This window comes from Emys orbicularis, chromosome 6 (assembly GCF_028017835.1).
Source record: "Emys orbicularis isolate rEmyOrb1 chromosome 6, rEmyOrb1.hap1, whole genome shotgun sequence".
Lineage (NCBI taxonomy): Eukaryota > Metazoa > Chordata > Testudines > Emydidae > Emys > Emys orbicularis.
The window spans coordinates 92,638,952-92,660,932 of record NC_088688.1 but is presented as its reverse complement, the minus strand read 5'-3'; the positions used below and the strand labels follow the sequence as shown (position 1 = coordinate 92,660,932).

The 21,981-nt window shown below is 45.9% G+C and overlaps 1 protein-coding gene across 1 annotated transcript in view; it reads left to right on the top strand.

Annotated features, from left to right (window-relative positions):
- Positions 1-21,981, top strand: part of SLC1A1 (solute carrier family 1 member 1) — an 80,389-nt gene that overhangs the window by 35,392 nt on the left and 23,016 nt on the right. The window contains exon 3 of the mRNA XM_065405990.1: positions 21,150-21,242. Coding sequence (XP_065262062.1) covers positions 21,150-21,242 — 93 coding nt within the window. The remainder of the gene's footprint in view (positions 1-21,149; positions 21,243-21,981) is intronic.

Genomic DNA, 21,981 nt, shown 5'->3' with positions numbered 1-21,981 from the left:
CGGATTTGCTTCCATTCTCTTAAGACTGTACAGCCAGTCCTGTCCCATCAATATTGGTTGCCATCATGAAACATAGGCAGGCTCTGCATTATTTAAGGTTTTTAATTATAATAATAAAATTTTGAAGTGCTGTTCTGATTCACAGAGCATGATCACCACCAACTCTCAAGGGCAAAGAGTCTAGAGAAAGCAGGCTGCAGTATCTGCAGCCTTCAATCTCTTTCCGACTCATGTCACTGAGGATCTATTGCTTGTGGCAATCTGATCAGACCAAAAGTTAAAGTAATCCACTGTGCTGTACCGGCTTTCTTTATGTGCCATGAGCTACCCTCTTCCTTTTCTGTATTTCCTTATATGTAGTAACATTAATGCCACGAGCAGGTAAAATACTTACTGTCTTAGAGTTTCCTTTGTAGGAGCCTGTAAGCTAATAATTGCCCATCTGTTCCTTTAACTACTGGTAATGCCTGTCTAAATAAAGCATTTTCAGGGCTTGCCTCGTTAGCAGTATTCACATCATATTTTATGTGCAGTAATTGGGGATTGGGTGTCTACTATATCCATTAACTAACTCTACGTTTTCCTGTGAAATCAGTTAGCCTTTTTTGTTTGGCAGTGATGTGTTATCCTCCCTCTAATTTAGACTTTTAGTACATCCCACATTCTAGGTTCACATCATGGATTCAGAGCCATATAAAATCTGGTTTTGTTTAATGTATTCCTTAGTTTTGTGTGAGCTAAGTACTATACTAAGAGTTTTGTTAAATGTTAAAATGTACTGGGGAATGATCCCATATAACAATGTGGGAATTAATAGTACAGGTAACCAGGTTACTAGCTATCATGAAATAGTCTATTTTGGAATATGTCTGTTGCCAGTAAAGCAGTAAGTATATCTCTTTGTGTGGAGCATAGGAGGTATCAAAGACTTTACTTAACTTAGGGTATGTCTACACTACGGGAGTACTTCGATTTTAGTTAATTCGACTATGTGGAATCGATATTACAAAGTCGAACGTGTGTGTCCACACTAAGGACAGTAATTCGACTTTGTGAGACTTTGTGAGTCCACACTAACGGGGCAAGCGTCGACATTGGAAGCGGTGCACTGTGGGCAGCTATCCCACAGTTCCCGCAGTCCCCGCTGCCCATTGGAATTCTGGGTCGAGCCCCAAATGCCTTCTGGGTAAAAAAATGTGTCGAGGGTGCTTTTGGGCGCCTGTCGTCATCCGTCCGTCACTCCCGCCCTCCCTCCCTCCCTCCCTGAAAGCGCCGGCGGGAAATCAGTTCGCGCGCTTTTCTGATTACTGACAGCGCGGACGCCACAGCAGTGCGAGCATGGATCCCGCTGCGACCATCGCTGCAGTTGTGGCAGTTCTCAATGCCTCGCAGCTTCTCATCCACCTGTACCAGAGGCAGCTGCACATAAATCAGGAGAGGAGGCTACGGCACCACCGTGACGGCATGAAGTCGGACACTAGCTCCGACCTCTCAGAGAACATGAGACCCAGCGCCCAGGACATCTCGCTGTCACTGGGTCTTGTGGATACTGTTGAACGGCGATTCTGGGCCCGTGAAACAAGCACGGACTGGTGGGACCGCATAGTGCTGCAGGTCTGGGATGAATCCCAGTGGCTGCGCAACTTTCGCATGCGGAAGGGGACTTTCCTCGAACTGTGTGAGTTGCTGTCCCCTGCCCTGAAGCGAAAGGACACCTGGATGCGAGCAGCCCTGACTGTCCAGAAGCGAGTGGCCATAGCCCTCTGGAAGCTTGCAACGCCAGACAGCTACCGGTCCGTCGCTAACCACTTTGGTGTGGGCAAGTCTACCGTGGGGGTTGCTGTCATGCAAGTAGCCAAGGCAATCGTCAAGCTACTGCTATCTAAGGTAGTGACCCTGGGAAACGTGGAGCTCATCATAGATGGCTTTGCCGAGATGGGATTCCCAAACTGCGGTGGGGCTATAGATGGGACTCACATCCCTATCCTGGGACCGGACCACCAGGCCAGCCAGTACATCAACAGAAAGGGATACTTTTCCATGGTGCTGCAAGCACTGGTGGACCATCGGGGACGTTTTACTAATATCAACGTTGGATGGCCTGGCAAGGTTCATGACGCTCGGGTTTTCAGGAACTCTGGTCTGTTTAGACGGCTGCAGGAAGGTTTTTACTTCCCGGACCACAAAGTAACTGTTGGGGATGTGGAGATGCCTACAGTCATCCTCGGAGACCCTGCATACCCGCTAATGCCCTGGCTCATGAAGCCCTACACTGGCGTACTGGACTCAGGGAAAGAACTATTCAACTACCGGCTCAGCAAGTGCAGAATGGTGGTGGAGTGTGCTTTTGGCCGAGAGATGGAGGGGAGATGGAGAAGCCTACTCACTCGCTGTGATCTCAGCGAGACCAATATCCCCATTGTGATAGCTGCTTGCTGTGTGCTCCACAATCTGTGTGAGAGCAAGGGGGAGACCTTTATGGCGGGGTGGGAGGTTGAGGCAAATAGCCTGGCTTCTGATTACGCCCAGCCAGACAGCCGGGCGATTAGAAGATCCCAGCGGGACGCGCTGTGCATCAGGGAGGCTTTGAAAGCCAGGTTCCTGACTGAGCAGGGTCTCCAGTGACTGTTTACTTTGTGGACACAGATGCTGAACCTGCCCCCGTTTCTTTACCCAGTTACTGTTGACTATCCTTCCAAGTTACATACCCCCTTCACCACCTTCCCAACAAATAAAATCTGTTACGTTTTGTTAATGAACAAGGTTCTCTTTCTTACTGTTTTCGCGGGAATGTTTTAAACCGGGGACACAGACTGTGGCGGGGGGCGGGTTTAGTGTTCTGATGCAAATGATGCTTCTAAACTCCGGGAATGACAGGCTCCGCAGTGCTGGATTGGTTGTTTCAACGCAGCCTGCCAGCAGTCCTGGGCGGGACTGCGTGTATGTGTCGGCCAAGTGACTTTCTGGCAGGGGGCGGAGGGTAACAGACCCCCTGCTGCGTGGCTCTGTGATCCAGGATAAGGACCGCGGCATAAGATCTCTAACTGCCCTCCCCCGCCACAAAGTCACAGATCAACCCCCTCGCACCCCAGAACATGAAAACCGCCTCCCAGACTGACCAGGGTAACTGGTGACTGCACTGTGTATGTGTCCTGATGCTGGACCTGCCCCCGCCTCTGTAGCCTGCTAAAGGTGACTGTCCTGTCCCAGTAACAAACCCCTTCCCCCCCTTCAGACAGAATCCCCTCTAAAAGACACTCTTGGAAACAGTACTTAACAGAAACAGATGTTTTATTATGAACCGCACATGAAAAGGGGGGGGAGGAAAGTTGGACGTGGGCTAGTGTGAGATGGGTAGGAAAGGACTTTTCAAACTTTGTGGAACGAGAGCCTTCCATTGCTGCAGCAGTGTGCAGGGGCTGACTGAAAGTTTTAACGGCCCTTGCCGCCCCTCCTTCTTTGGACTTTTGGTGAGGGGGGTGTGGGACTTGGTGGCGGGGGAGGGCGGTTAGAGATAGACAGCAGCAGGGCTCTGTCCTCCTGCCTCCGGTCTTGCAGAACATCCACTAGGCGCCGGAGCGTCTCCGTTTGCTCCCTCATTAGTCCAAGCAGGGTTTGAGTAGCCTGCTGGTCCTCCTGGCGCCACCTCTCCTCCCGTTCCATGACTGCTCTGTGCATTTGTGACAAGTTCTCCCTCCACTGTGTCGTCTGGGCTGCCTGCTCTCGTGAGCAGTCCATAAGTTCATAAAACATGTCTTCACGCGTCTTCCTCTTCCTTCTCCTAATCTGCGCTAGCCTCTGGGAGTGTGATGCCAGGCTGGGTTGGGAGACAATCGCAGATGTGTCTGTGGGAATGGGAAAAAGGGAGTGAATTCCTGAGACAGATAAATGAAGTTGCTAACAAAGACCATAGTCTTTCTCTGTGAACAACACCATGCACTGGACCTTTCACATGCGCACTCAGGACAAGGTCGAATTTTCGGCCCTCGCCTTCAGTGCCTGGGGTCTTGCATTTGCGATCAGAGAAGCGTGGCAGGACACCTCCACTTTTGTTGCAGGAAAACATGGTAAGCCGTAGACTTGTGGCAGCTTAAAAATGTAATAGTAGCACTGGGCTCCTTTCGCACTGAATGCAAGGCCACTCTCTGCTGGCAGCAATCAGGGAAGCATGAGCTCTGCCCCTGTCCCACCACCTTGCGGCTGTCCCCGGGAAAGCTCCCTGTATGCTGCCCCTCTGCCGCCTCCACCGCGTGGCTGCAAAGCAGTCCCAATACTAACATTCCCCTCCCTAATTTAAAGCAGGGCGTCATGTGCGATATAACTCTGATGAGGATCTCGGAGACCGAGAGGGGAAGGATGCTTCGGGAGACCATGCAGAGGCCAGGGCCGTATGCCGCCATGCTGTGCCGTGCCATGATCCCGGACTACTTAATGGACTCATGGCGTGGGAACGTGTGTTACCACGGTGGACCGAACAAGATCGCCCTGCCACGGAACCTGATGCGCATGCTTGAGCGGTACCTCCAGGAGAGCTATGCCAAGCTATCCCAGGAGGACTCTCTGTCCATTCCCGGGCACATTGACCGTCTTTTCCTTTAAGTGCAGTATAAGGGACTACAGAGTGGAGCGTCCTGTAGTGGCCTAATCATGAATATCCGGACATTTTTTGATTTTTTATACATAGTTAGGACTCAATAGTTGACTAAGCCAAATAAATCATGAACACCAAATTGCTAATATAGTTAATATTCCTGTTTTGTTATAAATAAAAGTTTCTGTGTTTAAATGAGTGAATGAAAAGCCCATTCTTAACAATATAAATATTCCAGTTATGTTAAAATGAAATGTTTAGATGTTTAAAGCACTCACTGCTTGATCCTTCCCCTGATTCGGTGTCCGGGGTAACGGCTGTGGACGGTTGGTAGGGGATCTCAGTAAGGGTGATGAAGAGCTCCTGGCTGTCGGGGAAATCAGCGGTGCAAGCACTGTCGACTGCCTCGTCCTCCTCCTCTCCTTCCTCATCTTCCCCGTCCGCTAACATTTCCGACGAGGAACCGGCCGTGGACAATATCCCATCCTCAGAGTCCACGGTCAGTGGTGGGGTAGTGGTGGCGGCCGCACCTAGGATGGAATGCAGTGCCTCGTAGAAACGGGATGTGTGGGGCTGGGATCCGGATCGTCCGTTTGCCTCTTTGGTTTTTTGGTAGCCTTGTCTCAGCTCCTTGATTTTCACGCGGCACTGCGTTGCATCCCGGCTGTATCCTCTCTCTGCCATGGCTTTAGAGATCTTCTCGTAGATCTTTGCATTCCTTCTTTTGGAGCGCAGCTCTGAAAGCACGGACTCATCGCCCCACACAGCGATGAGATCCAAGACTTCCCGATCAGTCCATGCTGGGGCCCTCTTTCTATTAGATTGCACGGCCATCTCTGCTGGAGAGCTCTGCATCGTTGCCAGTGCTGCTGAGCTCTCCACGCTGTCCAAACAGAAAATGAGATTCAAACTGGCCAGACAGGAAAAGGAATTCAAATTTTCCCGGGGCTTTTCCTGTGTGGCTGGTCAGAGCATCCGAGCTCGAAGTGCTGTCCAGAGCGTCAACAGAGTGGTGCACTGTGGGATAGCTCCCGGAGCTATTACCGTCGATTTCCATCCACACCTAGCCTAATTCGATATTGCCATTTCGAATTTAGCGCTACTCCTCTCGTTTTCGAGGAGTACAGAAGTCGAATTTAAGAGAGCTCTATGTCGAACTAAATAGCTTCGTGGTGTGGACGGGTGCGGGGTTAATTCGATGTAACGGCGCTAAATTCAATATAAACTCCTAGTGTAGACCAGGCCTTAGTTATTGTGTCCCTTCAAGGGACAATAGTCATTAACATGGACTTATCTAGCCTCCAAGACCTGATTAAAGTTCCCTGCAAATGTCATTTGCAAGTGTTAGTTTTTTCTCTTTTTTCTTCTAAAGTTGGATTCAGTCTCCTATGTTTTTGTCTTATGTTTTATTATTGAAATGACAACTTACTGAAATTTTGCAGCAAATGTTTCAGCAGTGAGCAAATTACTTTACATCCATCCATATAAAGCTTGAAAGTTGGTGAATTTGCATATTCGGTATGCGATGGTACTTTTGTGTATTCAACACATATTAAACTGCTGGTTACTAATTAGTCTCTCATATCTTTCAGGTATGGAAAAAGTAATTTGAAATGCTATATACTTATCTTTTTCTAATAATTATGATTGATCACTTTTTCTATTGTCTGTTTTTAATTCATTTGTGTCTTTTATTCTGAAAATGTTCAGTAGACACTTTTAAAAAAATCAATTAGTGAGTGAGTTTAGCTTTCCATGAGTTGTCAGAGCAAATGACAAACATTCAAGTATCTTCTTTGTACTCTACCAAAACTATCTCTTGCTGCTTGGTTATAACTGACAGTATTCTTTCATTCTGTTTAAAAAAAAAAAAAAAAAAAGCTAGGTAGTGCATTCTTGATTGGACAGCTAGAATGGGTCTCATTCTTGCGTCTAATTCTATTCTAGAACAAGCAGAAACCAATATGTGATGAGTGTATAATCCTTACCTATGCATTTATTTGTCAGCAGCCCTGCAGTTGAGATCCCACTCACTGTCAGATATGCCAAAAAACCTACATCAGCATCTTAGTGCAAATTGCTCAGCCCATACTACATGCAGAGGCACACTACCTTTTTCTTAGTTATTTGGTGGCGAGGGGTTAAACTAAGGACTGAAAAGGTCCCCAAACGTCCATTATTATTCATTGAACAGTGAGCAGTCCTATACGGAGAAAAGCAAGTGCCAGGATTTTCAGTAATGCTTGGTTAGATTCCTAAGCCTATATTTAAGTTCCTAACTGAGTGGACTGATTTTGAAAAGGGCTGCCCAGAGTGGGGGGGCAAGTGGGGCAATTTGCCCCGGGCACTGGGCCCCGCAGGGGCCCCCACGAGAGTTTTTCGGGGGCCCTGGAGCGGGGTCCTTCACTCGCTCCGGGGGCCCCAGAAAACTCTCGTGGGGCCCAGGCCCCCAGAGCTTCTTCCGCTCTGGGTCTTCGGTGACAATTCAGCGGCGGGGGCCCCCCGCCGCCAAAGACCCCAGGCCCCCTGAATCCTCTGGGCGGCCCTGGTGCTGAGCACCCAACAGCTTCCATTAACTACAACTCACAATCTGGCAGCCCATCACCTTCATCATAAAATGTTTCCTTATAGTTAAAATTTTAGGGCCAAACTTAACCTTTACAAACAAATGTAAACTATGTGTTTTATTAGCAGTAATAAAATGCCTCAACACTAGAAGGGTTTACACTGAATTTTGCTGTGAAAACACTTAACAACTGTGGAGCAGTGATAATTACGCCAGTGTTTTAAAGCTCTTTCATAATTCTTAGGTTGTCTAGTCCTGGAGAATGAATGGCCTTAGTCTAGACCAGATCCCTCTCTTCTCCCCTGCCCCCTATGCAAGCCCTAGTGTTCCATGAGTAGAGATGGTTGGAAAATGGAAGGTTTTTCTTTGTTTATTTTTACTCTCCAAAATGTCTTGTTTTTCCATCAAAACATCTTTGACCTGAGTTTTCTGACCACATTCTGGCTCCAGTTCAGTAAGGTACTTTAGCATAGTAAGAGCATGTCTACACCACAACTAGAGGTGTGATTGCAGCTCAGGGAGGCATACCCATTCTAGCTTTAATTTAGCTAGCATGGCTAAAACTAGCAGTGAAGATGCGGTGGCATGGACCCCAGCAAAGGCTAGCACTGTCAGTGTGTGCCCAGGGTTCCAGGCAGGTTTGTACAGCCCATGTTGCTGCATCTTCACTGCTATCTTTGGCCATGCTAGCTAGATTAATGCTAATGTGAATATGCCTATCCGAACTGCAATCACACCTCCAATTGCAGTGCATACATAGCCTAAGACACAAAGAAAGAAGGATTTACTGTGCAATCCAGATACGGGAATAAATTTAATTTTCATTTATTATACTTTATAAAGTCAAGATTCGTGGCCATCATGGAAGTGATGAGTTTTTGGAAGGGGTGTGAATAAGGAGAGTGGTGTCATTGTAAACTAGGACTGGAAGATGATTCCAAATATGGGGGCAGCATAGAAAAGACAGAGCCAGAAATTGGAAAAAGGAAATTGACAGAAGGGTAAAAACTGGCATCATTGAACAATAGGAGTAGGCTGCTCTTAATTATGCTGGTTTGTAATGGGTCACACTATCTGGGATTAACTGCAGCACAGCACTCTCCAGCCACACCCTTTCCACTACTGAGGGTGGTAGGCATGCAGCATAGAACTACTGTGGCAACTTCATGCTGCTGGGGGCAACAGTTTACAGCAGGGGTAGTCCTTGGGGTTTGTTTCCACACTCCTTTTATGCTGTTCCAATATACAGCAAACTCTGCCCTCCTATGTCGTGAGTCTGGTTCAGTTTTGTATTCTATATTTCCACATTTACTTCTCTCCTTTAACCTACTTGTCTTACTAATGTAGACTAGTTGGTTGGTTGGGGGGGGTTTCAATGTTGAAAACTGGCCATTTTATGGCATACACAATCACATTCCACTTCAAGTCAACCTGCAAGATAGCACAATTTACAGATATGGTACACTCTATTTGGTGAAAATATTTCAGGACACTTTATGCAATAACACAGGTGCATACTCCTGCCCAGTGAAACTTTGTATAGCTTTGTATAGCCATATCTTCTATACTTAGGGCTCGATTCTCATTTACAGTAAAATCAAATAAAATGCTTTTAAAAGAAAAGTGTAGATTACACCCACTTTTAGGAACACTGCCAGAATGGTGTGAAAGGGCCTTAGTGTAAATGAAAATAATTTCTCTAACTTCATGAATACTGCCAGAATGAGCTCTCACGCCAAAAGCATAACAATTAAACTACTAGTTGCATATGTCATTCTGCAGACTATTTGAATGCGCTCTCCAAAACTCAGTTTACAACCCTCCCCCCCCCCCCTTTTTTTTTAAAAGTTCATCCACTCTGAGTTTGTGAAAGGAGACAGGATGAGTTACAGTATAACTGCTGGAGCAAGAAAAACTGAATGCTTTATAACTCTAATTGTATATTCAGATGCGCTAATTTTAAAGAAACCGACACTACCAGTTGTTAAACCAACTATATGCAGGGAATCCTTTGCTCAGGCTGCTTCTTCATCTCAGCTCATCCTGGCCATATCTAGATACTGCAGGGATCTTCTAATTGTGTGTGAGCTTGAATGGACTTTATGGTGCAGTAGTTAAACACATCAGAAAGGAGACTGCAGTTGTAGAGCCAGGCACAGGGAGCACCAGTGGGGATGCCTCAGCTCTGCAGCATACTCACCCATTTCCTTCTGACCCATTGGGGATGTTTTGTGGGGTTCTGTGAGGTTCAGATTCTGCATATGGGGAGGGGGACAAACTGGGGAGAAGGCTGATTTTGTGTAACAAGAATACTATACAATGTGTAGTGTTATTACCATGACAAACTTCAGCACCTGGAATGGCAAGACAATCACTACTACAGTAGGAGCTATGCACTGTGACGTGAACTATGTGATCTTTGAAGCATACATATTATACAAAATCTGTTACGGTTCTTCTGCGAGTTCAAGGATTCCCCTAGCCCCGTGCACTCTAGGGAATCTCTCAGCCCCATAGTTCAAGGGCCAGTATACACTGCAGTCAGCGGCATTTCTGCTCCCCACTGCAGCAGGATGACAAAGTTATACTGCTAGACTGAGGGTTTGGACAGAAACAGGTTTACTAGCTATCCCTGTGAGATACTGGGTGGGAGAAGCAAGGCAATGGACAGCTAATGAAGAAACAGTAGGGAGGAGCAGGTCAGTCATCTACCCATGAAAATATGAGGTGAGTGTGTTCCCTTCCTCTCCAGGAGAGTGGGAGTCTGGGGCCAGTTACCAGAGGAGTATTCTAGAGTCAGCAGACTTCTCCCAGACCCGGGCATCTGAAGGAGTCGGCGCTCGGGGCGGGGGCAGTGTGCAGAGACCCCATCCCCAGGGGCCGCAGGGACGTGCTGGCCACTTCCAGGAGCGGTGTGGAGCAATGGAGCGAGGAGGGGCAGGAAGCCTGCCCTAGCCCCGCTGTGCTGGCGGCCAGGGGCCCCCGGGCCCTTTTAAATCACCCATTCCCCTGGGCAATTGCCCCCTTTGCCCCGCCCCCCATCGGCAGGCCTGAGGCCAGGGATTATTTGCTCCCACTGATGGTCGTGAGGAGGGGAAATGCCAAGGCAATGTATAGAGGGCCTGCTGATGTCAGCAGCAGGCTAGATGGGTGAAAAAATATTTGTGTTATTTGCAATGTAACATTTGATTCACCCATTCTTTATTGTCAGGGCAGGTTAATACAACATTCGCCCCTACTTAGATACAGTGGTATTGTTCATTTCCTAAAATGGCTTTGAGTTCATCCTGCTCTACTCAGTCAAAAAGGAGACCACATGCATGAAGACATGCAAGCTGAATGCACGTGTCGCTGGAGAGCTGAATTTGAGATCATAGACCTTTCAAGAAATTGCAGAATAGTGTAAAAGACCCTTCTCCATGTGAAAGGATATTTGCATCTATAGCCTGATGTAACATATGATAGCAGGAATTACATGAAAACATGGTAGAAACAATGCTTGCAGAGTCTAATATTAAATTTGCCAAATTTCACTGCAACTAACATCCATATATGTTTGTTACTACTGATTAGCATTAATGTCCCATGGAAGATGAATATAAACTTGAATTCTTTTATATAATAAAAGGAGGAGGAGTATATTTAATAAGACTCCAACACTGGACATAGAACCCTGGATTTTCAGTTCCTAGAGATAAAGGAGTAACTCTCATAGCAGGTAGCAGTAGTAAGTAAGTAAAATTTGGATAAAAGTGAGGAACAACCCCTGGATTTGAGTGTTTACAGGGCTTTTGTGTGTGGGTAGCTCCAGTGGTCACCCTTAAAAATTTAGTAATCTCTTTAGATAAATTTTCAAAACTGATTTAATGATTTCAAGTGCCTCAATTTTAGGGTAACCACTTGCGATGCCTTGAATGACAGGGCCAGCCTGGGGGGTGATATGGGTGGTTGCCCTAGCACCACCATCCAGGGGCACCAATCAGTATCCGGGCACACTGCCTGGCTGCTCTGCCATTTTTTGTGTTTTGGCTCGGTTGCTCAGGGGGTGCCAGAAACGTTTCCCACCATGGATAGCAAAACACCTACTGCCAGCTCTATTAAAGGGACCTGATTTTCAGAAGTGCTGAGCACCCATAGTGTAGCATGGAAAGAGAGTGAAACAAATTATTAAAAAATCATTTGTAAGCCCCTAGAGGATAATAGAGTTATAAGGTATAGCTTGTATAGATTTGTTGAGAATAAATCATGCTAAACCAACTTAATTTCCTCCTTTGACAGGGTTACTGGCCTAAAGGATAGAGAGGAAGCAGTAGATGTGATATATCTTGATTTTTAGTAGGGCTCTTGACACAGTCCCACATGACATTCTCATAAGCAAACTAGGAAAGTGTGGTCTAGATTAAATTACTTAGCTACACAGCTGGTTGAAAGACTGTACTCAAACAGTAGTTATCAATGGTTCACTGTCAAAATGGGAGGACATATCTAGAGGAGTCCCACAGGGATCAGCCATAGGTCCAGAACTATTCAATATTTTCATTAATTAGTTTGATCATGGAGTGAAGAGTATGCTTATAAAATTTGCGGATGACACCAAATTGGGAGGTGTTGCACACTTGACAAATTGGAAAACTGGTCTGAAATCAAGATGAAATTCAGTAAAGACAAAATACCACACTTAGGAAGGAAAAATCAAATGCACAGCTACAAAATGGGGAATAGCTGGATAGGTGGGAGTACTGCTGGAAAGGATCTGGGGGTTATAGTGAATCACAATTTGAATATGAGTCAACAATGTGATACATTTTCAAAAAAGACTAATATCATTTTAGGGTGTATTAACAGGAATGTCATAGGTAAGACATGGGAGGTAACCATCCCACTGTACTGGGCCCTGGTGAAGCCTCAGCTGGAGTGTTGTGTCCAATTCTGGGCGCCACGGTTTAGAAAAGATGTGAACAAATTGGAGAGAGACCAGAGGAGAGCAACAAAAATTATAAAAGGTTTAAAAAATCTGAACTATGAGGAAAGGTTAAAAAAAATGGACATGTTTAGTCTTGAGAAAAAAAGACTGAGAGGGGACTTGATAACCGTCTTCAAATATGTTAAGGGCTGTTATAACAAGGACTGTAACCAATTGTTCTCTATGTCCACCAGCAGTAGGATAATAAGTAATGGGCTTAATCTGCAGTAAAGGAGATTTAGGTTCCTTATTAGGAAAACTTTCTAATTATAAGTAGAGTTAAGCTCTGGAATAGGTTTCAAAGGGAGGCTGTGGTTTTTAAGAACAGGTTGGTCAAACACCTATCAGAGATGGTCTATGTTTACCTGGTCCTGCCTCAGTGCAGGGGGCTGGACTTGATGCATTCTCAAGGTCCCTTCCAACCCTATATTTCTATGATTCTATGCCCATACTAACAAAACAACACTACATTTTTGTTACTGTTATTGCCTGCTGAAAAGCACTAACTGCATTTTGAGATGTCTTATGTAATTCCCCCCATTCATGCTACTGTTCTGACAGCCTATAAATAAAATTTAAACATATGGTTCTGTTTACATAGGATGTCCATAGTGGCATTTCCAGGGCTTAGTATTTGGAGGTGGCAGCTGGAATGGCTAAAATAAATAAATAAAATAAAGCAGCAGCAGCAAGCAGCAGTAGTGCTGGTGTTGTATCAGCCTCTGAATTACTATGCAAATATGGATAATAGAGGCGTGAACAAAGGGGGAAGAGCAGGGGCATGGGCCCTGGGCAGAGGCACAGAGCTCCTCCAGCCACGGGCTGTGGTGGGGGCACAGATCTCCTGTGGCCCTGGGGTCACAGTGGGGAGAATGAGCTCCTCCGGCCCCAGGGCCTCAGTGGGAGCCGACAGCTCCTCCGCCCCGGCCGGGGCACAGAACGTGCCTCTCCAAAAGCGGTCAAATTTAAATTCCTGTGCACGCTCCTGATAATAGACATGATGCAAACAGATGCAATAGTTCATTCTGCCCCTCAAGGGCCCTTGCTTCTATTTGATATATTTTACAATGGCAAATTAGGTTCCAAAGGATGGGGGGGGGGGGAAGAGGGAGCTGCCCCCTATGATGCCCCAGTGGGCATGTCCCTAAATGTCAATTATTTCCCTACAGCAGTGTGATTTGGTTTCTCTACAGACCAAATACAAATACCATGCAGGATTTTGGGTGGCTGGTGGTTGTTGGCCAGGCAGTAAACACCATAATCTTTTCATTAAAGTAATAGAGGAAGTGGGATGGTCCTTTGATTAAGTCTTTTGTCTCAGCAGTCAATTCCACACAGAGCACAACCACTTGCTGTTTGTCTGGAAACTGGCCAAGTGAGCAGTATGAAATCAGTCTCGGTATAGAGAGAGTTTAAGTATTGGTCATCAGATGTAGCACCATTGAAAAATGCAGTTAAACAGTCTGCCTTTTGCTGATTCTACTTAATGGCCAATTTATTGTGTGGGCTAAGTGGGATGGTGGAAGAAATGGATTCTGTAGTTTCCACTAATCTTAAGTTGACTTGTTTCAGTCTTGCAAAGAGAACTGATGAGAAATATGCAGATATGCATTTGATGATGACTTTCACTATTTCTAGAGCAGGGGTGGGCAAACTTTTTGGCCTGAGGGCCACATCTGGGTATGGAAATTTTATGGCAGGCCATGAATGCCTGGTGGGGGAGGGGGACTCTATGGGGTGTAGCCTGGGGGGGCTCTAGAAGGGATGTTACCGAGCGGGGGCAGGGAGGACTCATGGGGTGTGGCACAGGGCAGGGGCAGCTCTATAGGGGCGGTACCAGGGACTCCTAGGGGCCCTGCTGGCAGTGACACCAAGGCAGCCGTACCAGGCACCACCATGGGCGGAGGCACCCTCGCTGGGACGAGTGCGGCCCCTGGGCAGTTTCGAGGCTCTTGAGGGTGGGGCCGTAGGAGACCGTGAGGGGATTGGGGTGCTGCCAAGTGGCAGGGGGGGCTGCCACATAGGGGCGGGATTCTGATCCTGGAAACAGCACTGTGAAGTCGTGCCTGCACAGTGTGGCTCTGCATGCCGGAAGATGAGGCTTATCAAGGAATTATGAATTGGGGGCTGGGGAGCACCGGGTGGGCAGAGCGGGGCAAGCCTCTGACCCCGCTCCCCAGTTGGAGCTCGAGGGCTGGAAGTGGCCTGTGGGCTGTAGTTTGCCCACCCCTGTTCTAGAGTCACAAAAAAAGTTGTAGGTTTCAGAGTGGTAAGCGTGTTTGTCTGTATCAGCAAAAAGAACGAGGAGTACTTGTGGCATCTTAGAGACTAACAAATTTATTTGAGCATAAGCTTTTGTGGGCTAAAACCCACTTCATCAGATGCATGCAGTGGAAAATACAGTAGGAATATATACACAGAGGACATGAAAAAATGGGTGTTGCCATACCAATTATAACGAGAGTAATCGGTTAAGGTGGACTATTATCAGCAGGAGAAAAAAAACCTTTGTAGTGGTAATCAGGATGGCCCATTTCCAACCATTGACAAGAAAGTGTGAGTAACAGTAGGGGGAGAAAGTTAGCATGGGGAAATAGGTAGTAGCTCGATGTGAGACTGTGGTCTTGGACTGGGACCACTACAAAAGCAGTTGCATTAACATGGACATCATCTGTAAGGGGCAATGGAAAAAGAAGTCTCAAGAATTTAGGCCCTTGCTCTCAAACAGAAGAGCTCCTGAGACAGGTGAAAGGAATGAGAAATATGCCAGGACAGAGCTGCTCATCCACCGAAGAGACCTTAAATATCCCTAGTATATAGCTCCACCCGGCTTACTTCAAAATCTCTAGGGACTTTTGAATTAACTAAGCAGGGTTCTAATAAAGCAGAGTTATACAAATTTGGCATGGCAGTATAATGAATGAGTGGCAAAGTTTAGGAAACAATAAGAAAGTTATAGAACTATTCAGAAGCCTAGAGGAAAGGAGAATAGGTGGAATTCATTGGTGATTGGACAGAGTGAGGCTTGTGTAGGTAGTAGGGGCAAAGAGTTGTCTGTCATTGGAAAAAGAAAAGAGGGGAGTGCATGGAGTTAAAAACAATGAGGGATTATTATTTAGAAACCTCTGAAAGAAAGTTGTCAAACAGCAAGACAGAAAAGACTCGTGCCCATCTCAAAAAGTGTAAAAAACTGATCTCTTCTGATTCTTCAAGATCAAATGTACTATTGGATGAAACTTTGTCTATTGAAATGGAAGATCAAAACAGTAATGTTCCTGCAAAATATACCAGCAATGAGATGTTAAAAGTTTTCAAGCAGCTCTTAAACATCAGCTTCATTCAGGAACAGTCTCGGATCCTCTTTGGTACCAAAAGAATGGCAAAGATTACTCAGGATTATTCCATAAAGTAAAATGAAATGCAAAAACTTGACTTTGAGGAAACTGAACGTTTCTTTTATAGTAACACATCACATTCAAAGTAGCACAAACGGAGCAGCTGAAAGAAATGATTGATGCCCCAGCTTCTCAATGACTCTTGGTGGCACTTTAAGGAACATTGTGTTTCTGCATTTGCATTCAACTTTGCACTGGGCAAAAGGAAGATTTTGATCAGAACATATCATTCATTTTATACAACAAGGGTTTTCAGAGAGCAGCAGTAATTTAACAAAAGAAAATCAGAAGAGGTTTTGGGGAGATTTGAGAGATTACAGGTGACTGACGCTAGTGTCCAGTGTAAGTGGAAATTTGGCTTGATGTAATTAACAAAGAATTGGTATAACACAAATGCAAAATTTTAAAAATGGACCAGAGAAGCTATGAATCTTTTCCATTACTTAGCCAACATCACTGATCCCAAATGCAAAAGTCAGAGATTGAACCCCGAAAGGAAGAAACATGGCAATTGTCAATGTTGCCAATTCTCATGATTTTATCTCAAGTCCTGCCATATTCCAAGCTCCTGAAGTCTTGTAATAAGGTAAGAATCTCACTTTTTTTAAAGTTAAGTCTCTAGCCCTCACAACTGAGGAGAAAAGCAAGAAAAAGTGACCTCCCCTAAAAGCTCAAAAACTAGAAGGTAAATAAAAAAAGCTCAAATTTTATTTTTTTTTAAATTTCAATCTAATTATTTTTGAACGACTATAATACTGATATACTATAACCTAAAATTCTTTCCTTCTCTTCTATAATTGAAGATCCATATTTCTACACTAAATTTATGTTTGCAAAGAACTTTGTGTTTTAGTCCATTATGTCAATATGTGGAAGTAAAATCCCAGAAGATAGGACAACTGATTTCAGAATGTTGTTACATTTTAAGATGCCTGCATTCTGCTCCAGCACATTTGATACATAGATTTATAGATTACAAGGCCAGACGGGACCATTGTGGTCATCTAGTCTGATGTCCTGCTTACAGGGCCGGCTCTCTGGCCTAGGGCGGCAAAAAAGCCACCGGCCGCCCCCTCCCCCCCCCCCATTGCGGCAGGGGAGGGCGCCGAGCCCGGCCGCGGGCCCGCAATCCCCGACCGGCCAGAGTGTCGGGTGGAGGGCGGCGAGCCAGTCGCGGCTCTGTTCTCCCCAGCGGCCAGAGCGCCAGGGGGAGGGTGGCGAGCCCGGCCGGGGCTCTCCGCTCTCCCCGGCGGCCAGAGCGCCGGGGGGAGGGCGGCGAGCCCGGCCGGGGCTCTCCGCTCTCCCCGGCGGCCAGAGCGCCGGGGGGAGGGCGGCGAGCCCGGCCGGGGCTCTCCGCTCTCCCCGGCGGCCAGAGCGCTGGGAGGAGGGCGGAGAGCCCGGCCGGGGCTCTCCGCTCTCCCCGGCGGCCAGAGCGCTGGGAGCAGGGCGGAGAGCCCAACCGTCCGGAGCGCCGGGGGAGGGCAGCGAGCCCGCTGCGGCCAGAGCGCAGGGAGGAGGGTGGCGAGCCCGGCCGGGGCTCTCCGCTCTCCCCGGCGGCCAGAGCGCCGGGGGGAGGGTGGCGAGCCCGGCCGGGGCTCTCCGCTCTCCCCGGCGGCCAGAGCGCCGGGGCGAGGGTGGCGAGCCCGGCCGGGGCTCTCCGCTCTCCCCGGCGGCCAGAGCGCCGGGGCGAGGGTGGCGAGCCCGGCCGGGGCTCTCCGCTCTCCCCGGCGGCCAGAGCGCCGGGGCGAGGGTGGCGAGCCCGGCCGGGGCTCTCCGCTCTCCCCGGCGGCCAGAGCGCCGGGGGGAGGGTGGCGAGCCCGGCCGGGGCTCTCCGCTCTCCCCGGCGGCCAGAGCGCTGGGAGCAGGGCGGAGAGCCCGACCGTCCGGAGCGCCGGGGGAGGGCAGCGAGCCCGCTGCGGCTCCGCTCTCCCCGGCGGCCGGAGCGCCGCGGGGAGGGCGGCGAGCCCAGTCGCGGCCCCGCTCTCAGGCCGAAGTGCCACGCCGCGCCACCCCCCTCCAGGCGCCGCCCCAAGCACATGCTTGGTGGGCTGGTGCCTGGAGCCAGCCCTGCCTGCTTAACACAGGCCATAGAACTTCCAGGAATTAATTCCTGTTTCAAGTCAATAGCTGTGGTTGAAGTAGAGCATGTCTTTAGGAAAACATCCAATCTTGATTTAAAGACTTCCAATGACTGAGAATCTACCACAACCATTTTCCTCTATACAGTACATTTTCACTCTGTTCCATTACACTTGGATGGTTTGGTCAAAACTTGATACCTATCAAGGTGCTAAAAAGTAAATAAAACTGGTAAAAATGTATGGTATCTATGGGCAGATACAAAAGCATGGTAGGGCTATTATTGTATTCTCATATTTTACTTGCAGAATTGCAAGGTTTATGTTTTTGATAATGTGTTTGCCACATTTGAGCAATAAATATGCTTATGAACTGAATCATGTAGTGTGTTTTCTGTGTTTCATTTTATAAAATTTCCAAGACACTTTTCAATTTTTTCCACTGGGATTTTTGAGTGATTTTTCCCCCGGAAAAAAAGTTGTTTTTTTATTGGGGGGGGAGGGGGACAGAGGGACTACAACACCTTGTGCTATGCCAGTATGGTAAATTACTCAATCACTCCTTGCTAATGGGGGACTATTGCATTTGTGTGAGAATTGTTTTCTACTTTTTAAAAATAAACTGTACACTGCGTTTTTCTATGTGAAACAAATCCCAACAAAGGAAAAGTGCACATTTTTAAAATCAGCCTGAAATACCGGTATAGATCTCTGTCTCTAGACACTGTCTGGGGGAGTTGTCATGAAATACTGCTTTGCTCTCGAGGTTGGTGGTGTAATCATAAAATCTGAAGAAAATCCATTTTTCTGTAAGTACTTTTTTAAAAGTACAGCTCTTCTCTGAAAAATGACTGCATGAGAATAGCATGTTCTTACTCAGAGCAGCTCACCATCACCTCAGCTTATGTTACTGGCAAATATATTTTTGGACTCCTTTTTAGGATTGGACTACTTTTTACTGCTATTAACACAGCACACCTAGCACTGCAATGGGAGAGTAAGCTGAATTCTAGCATGGCTTGCTCATCAGCAACAGAATTGTTAAATGAGTTAAAAATGCAGGGCCATATTTTGCCTTAAATTACGCCACTCTAACTCCATTGAACACAATGGGATTGCATAGGAACATCATTTTGGAGCCAACAGAATTGCTGAGACAGGAACTTATCCTAATTCTAGAATCTTTATTATTAAATATATGAGGGAAATAACCTAGCTTGATTTTCAGCTCTCAGGTTGAGTTAGCAAGGCTGGCAGATTGAAGAGAATCTTAAATCAGAGCCTTGTTTTTAAGAAACTCCATCCCTTTTAGTGTTTATGGTAGGGTTTATATTTTATCACTACTGAAGCCACACTTGGAGGCCAGAACTGATACTCAATGCGACAAGGTTTAATACAAAATACATAGTTTTCTAAACTTTATGAATATTTCCTACCAAAATATGATTTGTCTTTTAGCAAAAATCTATCCATTTGCTTTTTACAAAATGGTTTAAAACCTTGTAAGTGAATTTATCATTTGTGGGAGGTGTGGGGTTGACAACCTGGGAAACCAAAATCCTTTTATTATACATAAAGCCAGTATAAAATTCATTATCACACATACCTCAAGAGCACTTATAACTATGATATCCAAGCATGGACAGTGGCAGTGCAAACTCCCCAACTCTACTCTATGTATTATACCAACTTCCTGACATGAAAAGTGAAAAATGATAGTCTGGTCTCCCTGCACATTTGCTTCTTTGATGGGATTGCTACCACAAAGATGCAATCAGCACTAATTGTGGTGCTGTTTTTTCTGCTGATGACCTGAGAATGCTGGGAAATGGGCTCTGCCCGTTTGCAATATATATATATATATATATATATATATATATATATATATATATATATATATATATATATATATATATATATATATAGGGCTTTTTACTGTGCCCAGAGGGTTTGTTTCATCGTACATATAGTCTTACTGTACATAACCTGGTTCTTCTCTGTTCTCTGTTAGGTTTTGTAATACCATGAAAGTCCGAGTAGTCAAATAGTTATGGGTCTATTACAGGAGTGGGTGGGTGAGGTTCTGTAGTCTGCACTGTGCAGGCGGTCAGACTAGATGATCATGATGGTCCATTCTGACCTTAAAGTCTATGAGAAGAAAACAACATACTAAGAGACTCTCCATACTTTTTTTAAGTTGTTGTTTATATATATTGTGGAAAACAATTGAACAGTACTAACAGGATATTATCTAAGCACCTGATGCTCAAGCTATTATTATCATGTGCATAGAGTACATTTGCCACAATCCTTGCTGTGGATAGAGGCAGGGCCGGCGCAACCCATTAGGCGACCTAGGCGGTCACCTAGGGCGCTAACATTTGGGGGGCGGCGACCGCGGCGGCCGGATCTTCGGCCGCCCCGGTCGTCGTCGGTATTTCGGGGGCGGGACCTTCCGCCGCCTAGGTCGGCAAAAAAGCTGGCGGCGCTCCTGGTTAGAGGTCCATATGTGAGATTTTTGTCAGATTTTTGTCTTTGAAAATATTTAAACTTACACCCACTCACTTTTCTGAGGTTAAACATCATGAGTAAGTCGTTTCTTTTCTAGTCTGAAGGGAAGCCAACCAACCTCTGAGAATCTGACTGCATATTCTGATGAGTGCAAACATAAGGGGATCTCAGAGGTATAACAGATATATAGTAGTGAGTCATTAACTAGCTGTGGTTATAGATTATTGAGTTTCAGAACCTGTTTTGGTGCTTGTTTTACAATTGTACCCTGGTTATTGAACTTAAGATATGTGGGCATGATTGTAAATCTTTGAAATAGTTAAATCTTCAGTGCAGAATTGCTTTGAACTTAAGAGAACCCCTCTCAAAAGCCTGGTATTTGATATATCATTGCCAGAGGTTAACATTTCTTAAAGGTGAATTCCTGCTTGACTCCTGCACCAACAAAAGCTGTTCTCTCTTACTGGCAGTGGCAGATCTAAGCACAGTGGTGGAAGCAGCTCTACTCACTCCTGCCCTTTTCAGAAGAATTTAAGTTTTCATTTTTAAACAGAAAATAAGTTTTTTGCTTTTCTGGTTACAAAGAAAAACCTTCCATGGCAGAACCAATGCATTGTTTCTTGCCTGTGTATTCAGCCAAGCAGACTGAAACAATAGCTCCAAGTGGCATGAACTGCTTTCATGCTTTTCAGTGGGAACTAATTCTGAAGCCAAGTGGCAACTTACAAATCTGAAGTCTTTTTAAAGTAAATATTCAAACATCTTGGGAAAAAATTCCATTATATCCAGATGGGGTAATGAGTCACTTACCTCAGCAAGTCAGCAAAACACTTAAGCTTTTCCCTGCAAGCTCCACACATGTGGTGTCTCAAGCAAACACTGTAAGCCTGTTACAGAAAGTTTTCCAGGATATTATTAGTACTGGGTGCTTGCTAGCTGTTTAGGAAGATTTAGGATGATGAACTATCTCCTTCATAGAAATAAATCACTTTATATACACAATTCGTTTAGTCTTTAAAATCAGTTCATTTCTTTTTTTCCCCAGGTGTTGCTGCTTTGGACTCCAGCGTTTCTGGGAAGATTGGTTTGCGTGCCGTTGTATATTATTTCTGCACTACAGTCATAGCTGTAATTCTAGGTAATATCCTACACAGTAGCCTTTAGAAACCTTAAAATATTGTGTAATTAGAAGTTTACAGCATCATGCAAATATTGGGTTTTCACTGCTAACATGGAGATTGAGCATGGAGATAAGCACTTGAATCAATTCTCAGTGGTCCAACATCTAAAGTGGGGTAAGATCTTTCTCAGGGGCCTGTGACAAACCTGTAATGAATATGTGGATTTCAAGAAATAATCTAAAGGCCTGATCCCATACTTCTGAAATAAGTGGGAGTTTTGCTATGAATTTCAGTTCAGGGGCTCTCTGCCCAGGTAAAGTTTAATTATCAGCATGGTGTAATTGACTGAAAAGTATTCTGCCTTTTTGCAGGCCAAACATAAAAGCAGATAGAATCGTCTTCAACCAGAATCCAAAAAGCAAAGTTATAAATTGAGACTTGTTTCAGCCACAGTCCTAGAAGCACAAATACATAGTGTGACTTACCGTCCCAGGGAGTGAGAAACCCTGCTGCTGCTTCCCTGCTCAGCTCCTTCCCTTTTCCTAGAGGGTTTCCCGCTCTCCTTCTCACTGCCAGGTTCCACTCCTGCCTTCCTGCAGCACAACCCTCTTGTAGTCCACTCATTCTAAGCAGCAGCCCAGCCCAGCCACCTTGCAATTCCCTGCACTCAGGGCCGGCATCAGTGGTCCTTCTTCTTAATCCAGAGGAGAGAATTAACCCCCTATATGCCAATTTCTCTGTAGGGTCAAACACAAG